Source organism: Tubulanus polymorphus, chromosome 4 (assembly GCF_964204645.1).
Source record: "Tubulanus polymorphus chromosome 4, tnTubPoly1.2, whole genome shotgun sequence".
Taxonomy (NCBI): Eukaryota; Metazoa; Nemertea; class Palaeonemertea; order Tubulaniformes; family Tubulanidae; genus Tubulanus; species Tubulanus polymorphus.
The window spans coordinates 6,227,127-6,239,107 of NC_134028.1; the positions used below are offsets into that span (position 1 = coordinate 6,227,127).

At 38.9% G+C, this 11,981-nt stretch overlaps 1 protein-coding gene and 1 long non-coding RNA gene across 2 annotated transcripts; both read left to right on the forward strand.

The window, feature by feature from the left end:
- The first annotated feature begins 1,577 nt into the window (after positions 1-1,577).
- LOC141903472 (cadherin-99C-like) lies at positions 1,578-11,102 on the forward strand. The gene is made up of 15 exons (XM_074791590.1): positions 1,578-1,677; positions 3,094-3,183; positions 3,841-4,043; positions 4,430-4,504; positions 4,991-5,077; positions 5,565-5,672; positions 5,840-5,962; positions 6,347-6,517; positions 6,639-6,726; positions 6,815-6,927; positions 7,214-7,446; positions 8,052-8,169; positions 8,823-9,178; positions 10,617-10,829; positions 10,940-11,102. The coding sequence occupies exons 1-15, from the start codon at positions 1,578-1,580 to the stop codon at positions 11,100-11,102; spliced, it is 2,241 nt and encodes a 746-aa protein (XP_074647691.1).
- A 200-nt stretch (positions 11,103-11,302) lies between these two features.
- LOC141903395 (uncharacterized) lies at positions 11,303-11,887 on the forward strand. The gene is made up of 3 exons (XR_012619072.1): positions 11,303-11,363; positions 11,482-11,540; positions 11,857-11,887. It is a non-coding gene; the product is annotated as an uncharacterized LOC141903395 (long non-coding RNA).
- The last annotated feature ends 94 nt before the right edge of the window (positions 11,888-11,981 follow it).

Below are 11,981 nucleotides of genomic sequence, written 5' to 3' on the forward strand. Positions count from 1 at the left end.
AAAAGAAACTGAGCAATGAGCGGGTAAATGAAAATCTTCTCCTCTTTTGTTCAAAGAATCGTGTGAACTCACAGAAAAATTTGTTCAGTCTTACAAAGCGGAATTTTCCATTTTGGTGCGACAACAAAAAAGAGCAAACAGCAAGATGTACGTCGTATCTGTGAGAATGACTCGTAAGGAGGTCGGAAAGCTCGCCGAAGAACCATCCGCCGGAATAATTACTGATTTGAAAGCGGAAATTGTGCTATCGTAATTGGCAGGAGTATCGGATTAGCGCAAGCGACGAAAATTCTTTAGTTTTCAGCGAGAAAAGAAAAATGGAAAAATTGATTTACACAAAAAAATTTCTTTCGTAGCCTTAAAAAATAGACGCAGCACACTCCAAATACTGTGACGTCGAATCTTCAACAGGGTGTTTTTTTGGAATATACATGATAGCCGGCAAGAAAAAAGTCTCAGACCAATACCCCAACGCCGTGAATTTTGTTGTTGATGACTTGCCAATGAATAAATTCACCCCTCGTAAACTTCTGTACATTCATTGAACCATTACATAATAGTTAATCAGTTAATAAGGAATTCTTTGGAATAGGCCTACGTACTGATTACAGAAAATCCCCAAAGCCCAAATTAAACAATTCCCATCATTTATCTAATGAGCCAAACTAGAAATGTGAAAACTACACGATTGAAACTCGATACTTGATAAGAAAAAACAAATGCGATTTTTGCTACCCAGAAATATAGATTTTTGTGGAAGGCCAATTAGTACGAACACATCAAATTTACTTTTGAGTTGTTATATAAACAGCTTAACTGTGACATAGTGAGTGACAATTTATCATATAGGTCTACAAAATATTTTGTGATATATTTCTGTAAATACTGGTTTCGAAAGACGGGTGTTAGGGCGTCGTTATACGCCCGAAATGTGTGATGACCCACTTTGTATTGATGCCAGTACCAACCAGGACCGGTTTATTGCATTTTCAACGCAGCCTGTTAAAATTAAACGGCGCATTTATCTGTTGGAGAACTGGTTTTCACAGTTGAATGGAATTCTTATTTAAAGAAAACAATCGAGACATACATATTTTTATTGTTCATATGAGGATACCTTTTTATAGCACATTATTTTAAAATCGTATGTAGGTGGCCCGGTGTCGATCACACCCTTACAGCATATCAGAGGCTACTCCCTGTGTAAGGCTCACAATTTAGAGGTAAATATTTGATAAGTTTTCTACTGTTTTGCCAGATTTTCACTCGTATTGATGACAAATATTTATTGAATATCTTGCGCGGCTCGAATAGTGTGGTGAGAATTTTCATGTTACTAGTCCAATAGTCCTAAAAAGGGTGATTTATAAGAATCACTTTCTACGACAGAAAACTGGGCTGAAACTTACGAAATGCAATTGGTAATCTAAGAACGCTTCTAGAAATGCATAGATTTTAATGGAAATGAAGTTTGACACTTCTTCATACGATTCCGGATTATATAACTTCACAAGATTAGGAATTTTTCCTCTCAAATTGGATTCATATGTGTGTTTTGATTTATTACAGCCGACAAAATGAGGAAACCGTATAAACCACAGGTGGAAACTGTTCTTCCATTTCTCATTATTGCAATATTTTGCATCTCGTCGGCGTTTGGCCAACAACCAACAGATGGTGAGTACGTGACCAATTCGGTCACCAAAAAACAGTTCCATCGGTATTCACTGGCACAGGAACTTGACACAAAAGGATTTTGACCACAGTATCCTAGGTACTATATATAAAAAATATATGAAATAATGTTTTTATATATAGTACCTGGATACCCTGGGGTCGTCAAGTCCTTGTCGCCGTGTGCCAGGAGGCGGCACGGCATGATCCCCGATCTTAAAATTCTAACCTACGCTAAGGACGCAGAACTTCCACATTTCTAGTTTAAAACTTGGACCTTTAGATCGAAAATAAGTTAACGGGTTAATGCCTGACGAACTGATAGGATTAATTGCAATGCGGAACGGATAAGCAATAAAGATAGAATTGGATTAGAAACTGACAGTGGCAATCGAGTTTACGGGCAAGCCGTCCTTCTTCGATACTTCGTCCCATTTTTGAATTTGACAGATGATGAATAATTACTCGTGAGATCGAATTAAACACGCGTGAATCATGGATAAATGAAAAATAAGTCCCAGAAAAAAGTGAAGAAAGCCCCAAAAATATCTTATTCTAGAAACTCAAAAAGTCTACTGGAATACCAGCGGATTTAGGCTAAAAAAATTGATACCTTGTTTCTCCGCTCTGCTGAGCTTATAAAAAGTTGACCCTGCAGGCGGCCTATCTACCCAACACATTACTTTTTTTAAAAATCGTGATCAACTTTACCATGACAGACCTGGCCGTTATAGAAATGTACTGGTTACAAATTTTATCATATTTTACAAAAATGACCCAGTCTTCTGCGGAGAAACAAGAAGGTATTGTTTTGTTTAGCCTTATAGACTGATCAAGCTGGTATATGCCGTATCATTACCTCTTTAGGCTATAACCCGGGGGTTAACTTGATTCATTTTCAATAGAGTTAGCCCGCGGGTTACCTGGGCTCAGTTTCACAAAAAAGTTAAACTCAAATTTTTGGTGTAATTGCCATTGGTTACTTCATGTTTTAAGATAAGTCTCGCAAGAAATTCCCATTTCCAAGAAATTATGAGTGGTTCACGCGAGTTCTTAGTACACGTAGCTACGGAGCGCCGCGAACTGGCCACTCTCAGGACTGGGTGATTGCAGAGCAAGCCATTGGCAAAATATACAGGAATAATGCCGCATTGGCAAAATATTACCTGCCTTATATTATCTATTGCGGCATCGGCAATTCCACCTCACCAACCCAGGCATGTTGTGATTGGTGGTGGCTCCAAATTCAAAGATTTGACACAGTGCACTAGGTACCATCAATTCACCAATTTGTGGTGTGTGTTCACTAGATGAACCCTTTCAGTGCTGACTGATCAATACCTTATATGCCAGGCTATGCTGCCATATTTTGAATGATTCATAATGATTAGCTTTCAGTTATGCTAAATTTCTTTACAGCTTGTGATAGGTACTCGCTGGTAGGTGGCGTTCCGAAAAAACAGCAATTGGGTACTTTGACCTTGAGAGTATTTGAAGCATCTGCAGCAGGTAATGAGTTCTAGGGAAATATTTCCTTCAAAACTGGAACAGAAAAATGTTCGAATCAACCTTACTAGCTGCAGCATATTGGAAGGCTACAGATCTCCCTTGATGCAAAGTTCATTGATTAAGCAAGCTTAATAAGTTAGGACCCAAAACCACAGGGGCCTGACACATTTTTGACCCCAGATCCTAGGTACTATATATAAAAGAACATATATGATTAGACGAGAAGACACACAATATCCGTGTATGATGATAACGAGAGAAATCCTACAGTAACGAAGCCAAGATTGAAAAATTCTATATCAGAATGTATATATTTGAGGAGCAACGTTTCGGCTATCGACTGTTAGCCATCATCAGGCATACTGATGATGTACGCCTGAGTATGCCTGATGATGGCTAACGGTTGTTAGCCGAAACTTCGCACATCAAATATAATAATTCTGATATAGAATTTTTCAATCTTGGCTTCGTTATTGTGGAATTTCTCTTGTCAACATGTATGATCTTTTTATATAAGCTTTACTGGGGTCAAAAACTTTTTGTGTTGGGCCCCCGTGACCAAAATAACTCGTTTTAAGTATTAAAAGGGCTGTGTCTGTTATGAATATCGTGTCAATATTAGAAAATTGATCTATGTTCTATATGTTAAATTCGTAGACTTGCAGAATGCGGCCGCGACTGATGACAGATATCGTAGTGAGCTTTTTATCTGGGGCAACTTGAACAATCAGCCACCTGCCATAGCCAATCTCACGTTATCGGGCGGAACAACAGATTTCAAGCCGAAAGATTACTTTACCATCATCACCGACCCTACCACAGGGAAAAAATATTTGAAACTCAATGCACCGATAGATCGAGTAGGTTCATTGGAAAACTTTGATGTCTCGATGATATCAGGGGCCAGACTCATTCGATACAATCTATAGTTCACCCATTGAGTATTTACCAGATACGCTAGGCTTATGCCATCCCAAGTTCTTTAGATCGTTGTCGATTCAAATTATGTTCAGGTATCCGCAAAAAAGTCTGGTCCTATGAGGGTTAGTTGATAGAAGCTTGACTGACTAACAACGCTATACTAATTCTTCCATAATTTCAACTATTCGTCCATACATAACTTGTGCAAAAAATCTAACAGTGAATCTAACAGGCTATGTTCAAATACTTGCGTGAAAGTTTTCAACCTTCAATTGATTGATCTTGTATTTTCTCGCAACGAATTCATTGTTGATTGTCAATTCAGGATGACCTCATTACTGGTGTTAACACTGTGGAGTTCAATATTAATTGTCGAAAGGCCGGTTCATCGCTGCCAGTGGTAAGTGATGATATTCTATTCAAGAAATTGATATACAGAACCCCCCCGCCCCCCCCCGATATACCGTCCACATCGGTGCAGAATGATTTTGGCAGTATAGAGAGTATGGCGGTGTTTTATGGCGATGTATTTGTATAGAGATGTACATTGAGAAAACCTGGCGGTAGGTGGGGTTGGCAGCATGTGGGAGGGCGGTATATTAGGGGTTGACTGTAGATTGTAATAGGCTATAGAGGTAGTACAGTTCTCGACTGGCATGCCCAGTTTTGAAGTTCTAACTGGTTTCTGATTCCAAGACCGACAGGCGTGAGTTTATATTCGACTCAATTTAAGTGCTGTAATTTTTACTTCTCATTGGTCACAATCAATCGTACAACGTAGGCTACCACAATGTCATGAAAAGAAGTAGAAAATTAGGTGATTATTGGTAACCTAGTTCATTCGCTTTTCATTTGATATGCAATTTTTTTTTAAAATGTTTTTTAGGTATTGCCAGTTTATTTGAACATTCAAGACATTAATGACAACCCACCATTGTTTATGTTTGACCCATATTCAACATCCGTCAATGAGGTAAGTTTATCAAAAATGATCTGATGTTAGCTGCTAGGGCCTATCATCATAAGAAAAATTGGGTTGATCTGACGCAACATGGCTGTCCTGTGATCATTATGCCACAAACGATCGGTCATTGGTGGTCTGGATCTTGAGGCCTCTAGCTTCTTCATGGTTAGCTATTATTCATTGCTGTTTGTGCTGGGAGGAATCTTTAACATACCAAATGGGCTTTCAGGGGTGGATCCAGAGCAGGGTACCGGGGTGCGCACCCCCCTAAAATTTTATGAGTGCCCTTTTTTCTAGCCTTTCCTGTGGATTGTTAGCTATGCATATTTTGTAACCACAATTAATTGTAAATTTGCAGCTCATGATATATTCCACAATGAGTTTCAAAGTCATTGGTTGCTCTATTTAATTTGTTTATTGAATATTTATGTTGTCTGATTGGCAAGTATTTACCAAAGTGGGCATGGTGTACCTGAACCACATTGTTTATTTCCAGTTGACGCCGATTGGTAACACAATATATAGAGGGATAGCTGCTACAGATCTGGATGAGGGCAGCAATGCGGAAATCGACATTACTTTCAGCGCAATGGAAACGGGAGTGGTACGTTTTAACGCGGGGAAGTGAATGATTATAGTGTAGCTCTAGATAACGATTCTAGAAATACCTAACATCTTTATCTTTAAACGAAAATCAGAAATGAACTGTTATTCGATAATCTTGAATCACGAAATGATTTCTATTGAAAATGTTTCATTCTTTGCCACCAGTTTGATGCTACACAATATTTTGCAATCGATCTACCGAGAAGTGGTTACGTAACCCTGAAATCTCCGTTAGATTACGAAGCCATTCGCAAGAGGCCATATTACCTTCTGAACATCACAGCAAGTGTAAGTTCCATTACTTATCATATTCTTACAGAGCCCCGCGGGTGACATGGCGAAAAATACATCTAGGAACGAACGAGATGAACTTTTCAATAGAATAAATGAAAAGAATATTCTTTCGTTTGGTGAACGGGATATTTTGTTCCCACGAGAAAAAGGATATTCATTTTTCACCATGTCTTCCTCCAGGGCTTCGTATATTCTTCCTCATGATACTGAAAACACTGGTTCCACAGATGTAAAATTTGATTCAGAGTTTAAAATTGTTAGACTCTATAGTTTGAAATTTAACTCGCAACTGTCTGTGGATCTAGATTCCCTTTAGAATGATTACCAAATGAAAATACTTTTTTGGGAAGTAACTGTTTTGAATTTGAAAAAAATTAGGATAGACCAGCTGATGTGAGTAAAACACTAGTTTCATTCACGACACTGCGAGTAAACATCACTGATGCCGATGACTTGCCCCCTGCGTTCATCTATGCTGGTTGTGTGACTTACAAAGAAGTTTGCGTGAACCCTCAATACACCGCAGACATCATCAGCAATGGAGGCGTGGTAAGAATTCTAGAATGTATCGAATTTTCAAATAATGGGCTGAAAGAGTCTAATCTACGTAGATTAACTTGTCGGTAATCTGAGCAATTTTATAAATTCTAGTCCTGATTTATAATTGTAGTCGTCTGCTTTGACCGTAAAACCGGCAGCCATTTTAGCTCGCGATCAAGATTCATTGAATTTCAGAATTTCCTATTCAATCACTAATGGTACGTATTGTACAGTTCGAAGGAAGGAATGCGAATCATATTGAATAACTTGCGGTATTTTACGTGGTAATTTTTGTTTTTCGTTTAGGAATACCGAGTAATTGGTCTTCGTATTTTACGATTGATAAAACGACAGGAGTCATCACGCAAACAGCTCCTATTGACCGTATCAGTTTCGATGAAATAAAACTTTACATAAAAGTAAGTGTTTCTTAGGTTGTATGAAATTGAAAAGATTTATCTTAGGGATTTGTTTGACCTAGTTTTTTGGTTAACTGAAATTGCAGTGTAGTAACTATCAGGTCCATAGCCAGCCATGTCTTGGGGGGGGTTCGATTTTCATGAACGTGGTACTTTTTGTAAGTTGCCCACGCAAATGTTGGGTCCTGGGAGTGCTTGCGTAGAACTAGTTCAATTTCAGTTGACCAGAAAATAATTTCCGCTGACAAAAGTATCCGCGTTTAAATGTATGTATTGTTTCGAACAGGCGGAAGAAATTTCTGTTAATCAACGCTACAACATGGCTACCCTGACGATCAACGTCGTGAAGGCGAACAATTTCCCTCCGACGATTACGAGTTCGCTCGGAGCCGGAGCATTTACCGGTTGGGTGCGCGAAAATTCACCCGTCGGGTACATCACGAGTAATCAAGCTTTCACTCAACAATTTCAACTGATCGTTACTGATAAAGACGTTGCGCCTGGTGATCCACCGCCCAAGTGAGTTAACTGTTGAATATAACGAATTAGAAATAATTCCGAATTTCATTCGATTTTTGCATTTGTGGATACTGGGATTCACTATACTGATAAATGCCGGTTGAGACGCTTCATGTGATAAATGTGAAAATTTCTGAAATGTAATTTTTGTGTGAAAAATGTGTGAGAGAATTTGAAGATCTTTGAAACTATGCGAAAATCTTTGAAAATACTTGTCTTCAAAAAACTGTAGTTTTCCCCTTTAGGCTGGATATGTTCTATCTCTGAGCTCTGCTTTGACCCTAGATAGTCCACAGTAGATGTACATGTTTATTTGTCTAGTGTCAGTCATTGATTTGTGTAGCCTAGGCTAATTACAGGTTGAAATTGTTACATTGTCTTAAACATGTTTAACTATGCAATTCTTGCATAAAACCTCCTCGAAAATAAAGAAATTGCGTTATGCATTTATGTCCCTTTTGAAAATTTGTTTGCGAAAGATTTTGTTTATGGCATGAAGAAATCTGAAAAAAAAAGTGGAAAATGGAATAAGACAACATTTCAGAATCTTGCATCTCATCCCCTCTAAGTGAATAAGAGATGACATATTTTTTTCAATTTGTTAGGTATACTTGGTCAGTTACAAACACAAACTGGTTTCGCGTTGACGCCCAAGGATTCGTGGTCGTGAATACTAATACGCTGGATTATGAGCAATCAGTAACAAAACAAGTTCAGTTTAAGGTATGCTCGCATAGAAATTGTTGCTACGAGATATCCGTAGATTTTTCCATATGCTTTAGAAGTTGGAAGCTATGCAAATATGTGAACTTAAAACTATTTCTCAAGGGAAAGTGATAAAAGTTGTCTTAGTTTATTAGATGATATTAAGGTAATTAGGAATTGATTGATTGTACAGCTCAATGGCAATTTAAGTTGCAAATTATTGAAAATTCAAAAGTTTAGGGTTAGACGTCTAGTAATCCTCAATACATCAAAACCAAGAAATGAATTGCGCCAAAAGTAGACTTTTCAATTTTGAACTTTCCACATTTATAATTGGATTTTTGGTTCTCGGACTTCTGTTATGAGACCCATATTTTTGTACTGTTTAGCGCCAAAACTAGGCAGTAATAACTCAGTTTTTCATTGACACAACCTTGGAGATGACCCCATTACCGAGAAATGGGTTCGAAATTCAAGAAGTTGTCTCGAAGGAATTTAGCTTTTATCCCTTTTAACTCATCCGAAATGCAATGGGAACTTTCGAAGTTGCCTCATGCATACATCTATGACGACAGATTCGAGTCTGAGCCCGAGAACCATTGTCGCCTGTGTGCTTTTCAAGTTATCCTATTCATTTGTATGACCCGTACCGGTATATTTCTTTTCTTAAGGCTACTGTCACGGAGGCCGACACCGCTCAAAGAAGATCAACGACGGCGGATATTACGGTGAATATCGTCGATGTCAATGACAACACTCCGATATTTAGTTCTCCGACCGGTTACACGAATCAGCTAAAAGAAGGAACCGGAACGAGAAACGTTTTGCAAGTCGCAGCGACAGATGCCGACACCGGTCTCTTCGGCACAGTAAGATACTCGATTGTATCGACAACCGCAGCCAACACAAATCTATTCACGATCAATCCAACCACCGGCCAGATTCAAGTAATGGGCCCTGTCAATAGGGGGCAGCAGTATGTTCTCAATGTTCGTGCTGAAGATCAAGCTCCGGTCGCCGATAGAAGGTAAAAATATCCTTGTGTTAAACCTTGTTTAAGGTTGGTTTGTTGCGTTCAACAGGAGCAGGTCTAGGAAAATTGGAAGGTGGGGGTCCAGAGGCATAAGAAAAGGCATTATTTGGATAAAAAAACTGTGCCAAAGACCACAAGCAGTCTTGTGCCATTGTCGTTAGTTTTTTTTAAAGAAATTCATCCAAAAAGATGCAATTTCCTAGGGGATTAGAATGAAATATGCATTTAACAACCTACCGTATGTCTTGACCTAAGAGCCACCTCTATGTAAAGGCAGAGTCCGGACCCCGAGAGTGGTCTTAAGTTGTTAGATTACCTATAAGATGGTCTTCAACTGATCGTGACTACGCAACTGGCCCCAGGAAATTTCTCAACTATGCAGGGTTTGAACCCACAGCCTGGTATCCAGGATGAGTAGAGAGTATTGGAAGGAAATTTAAGGGCACCCTTCTGATCTTAGGGCACACCCAGTATCCAGGTGAATGCGAGCGCCGAAAACTTTGAAAATATGGTAACATTTAAAGGCTTTTAGAGGGCTTCTAGAGGCTAGCAGAGCAATCCAGAATAAACGAATCCGAGACAAGATTTCAACAGATGCGGATAAAAAATGAAGCTGGCGAACCCATGAAAGAATGGTTGTCGCCAACTTCAAGATCAACAATGAATTTCACAGAAGACACCCATGAAAAACACTGGCATTGTTTTTTATATTTTCCCTAGTGCCCCTATAATCTTTAAAAGTGCCCCTTAACAATTATACAGAATACGGCTAAGTTGCCCCTTCATTGTTAACAATCGGCAAAAATTGCCTCGTCTTCACATTTATCCGTATGTCGTGTGCCGTATTCCAAAGCAAAAGTGCCCCTAAAATTTTAGAAATTAGGCAAAAAAGTGTCTTTTTCTTCAGCATTCACCGCGAATTAAAGCCTAACCCTTGAAAAGGCAAAGTGCCCTTTTCTTCAACATTTTCCGCGTATAGTGCCCTCTTCTAAAGTACGAGTGCCCCCTTTAGTCCTCCCTGAAAATGCAAGGACAAGGTGCCCTCATCTAAAGCATGAGTGCCCCTTGAAAAAGGAAAGTGCCCTTTTTAATTTATCATGATAAAAGGCCTAATATCAAATATGATTATCTCTCCTCACTTTCTCGGCAGCAGTATTTACCGATTAATTTTATAATTATGCCCGGATTCCGGACACGGAATTAGCGGTTGCTGAAATAATGCCGTCAAAAATATTGCCGGTGAAATTTCGAAGGGCACTTAAAAATTCTAGACCGTATTGGGCAATACGGCTAATACGGTCTGGATCCGCCCCTGGTATCTCAGAGTTGAACACCCTGCGAGCTGTATTTCGTATTACTTTTACTTCGTATTACTTTTCGTAAACTTTTTTTTCTCATTTATTTAAATACGAATTTGTATGAATCTACACAGGTTCAGCATTACTCATGTGACTATCAACGTTATACGGGACAAAAACCTTCCACCGCAGATAGATTCAGCGTCTTACACGCGACAGGTCAGTGAAGCTGCTCATACGGGTTCACGAGTATTCCAGCTCGTTGCCAAAGATCCAGAAAGTGATAAGCTGATGTATTCGATCACAGGCGGCGATACAAACCAGGAATTCGCGATTGATCCAAATACGTACGTATGCAAGCAAAGTTAATGTCATATTGCTGAATAAATGACATTTGAATCTTACGTACCGGTACCAAAAAAAAACCTTTTCAATTTTGTTTGCGATTGATTTGTAGCGGTATTGTCACGGTAGCGAAGCCGTTGGACTATGAGACGAAACCTAATTACGCGCTGACGCTACAAGCAACGGATACCGTTTCGAATCAGGTTTGTTTATATGCATGGCACTCCTGCTTTGAGAATACGTTTATCGATTTTAAAAGTGTCTATTTTGATTGAGATGACGCACTGAACAGTAGCATCACCTCAAAATCCTCAAAAACACCTCAGGATTAATGGAAGATGGCAGAGCTCCACTCATTTTACCGTCTCCACTCCCACTCATTAATCAGTTTGTCGTCGGTTTTTCTGTAGGTCGCTACAACGACGTTGAACGTACAAGTGATGGACGTAAATGATAATAATCCCGTATTTTCACCGCAAAATTATAATTTTTCCGTTCCGGAAAACCAAGTTCCTTATGAAGTCGGCTCCGTACAGGTGAGAATAAAGATGACAGTATCCCATAAACTTCGCAAAATTCAGAAACAAATTTCGTAAGTTCTACTAATTTACTTCTGAAATAAAGAATACAGCACTATTTGTTTGTATAATTTAGGCCACAGATGCTGATTCTGGTAATAATGGCAGAGTGACCTTCAGCGTTCCAGCAAATGAGTAAGTTCAAAAACCAAGTTTTATCATAAAACCATTTTGGTGAAACACTATGTCTGTGTTGTGGTGATATATAGAGAATCCTACACTTATAAAATGAGAAATATAGGTTCTGAAAAGTTTCCTAGTATTTTATTGATTCAAAGATGACTGGTAGGTTATAGTCGAAACGTCGAATCAATAAATTATGATCTTAAAGGAAACCTTTCGGACTTCACCTGTCATTAAATTAATGTAGGATCCTCTATAAGTTTTATCATTCATTTGTCCGGAAAAAAAAACCGACTAGATTCATCATCGCTTGATCGTAATTTTGCAGCAACTTTTTCGTGATCGACTCCAACTCCGGAAAAATACTAACGAAATCAGCGCTCGATTATGAAAAGCAGAAGCTACATTATTTGACGGTAACGGCTATCGACGGCGGTAACCCGGCTCGTACGG

Excerpts from the sequence above, each read along its gene's own strand:
- LOC141903472 (XM_074791590.1), top strand. The coding sequence starts at position 1,578 with ATGAGGAAACCGTATAAACCACAGGTGGAAACTGTTCTTCCATTTCTC. Across the intron at positions 6,518-6,638 it reads TCATCAGCAATGGAGGCGTG|TCGTCTGCTTTGACCGTAAA; the intron begins GTAAGAATTCTA and ends TTATAATTGTAG. Across the intron at positions 6,727-6,814 it reads TTCCTATTCAATCACTAATG|GAATACCGAGTAATTGGTCT; the intron begins GTACGTATTGTA and ends TTTTTCGTTTAG.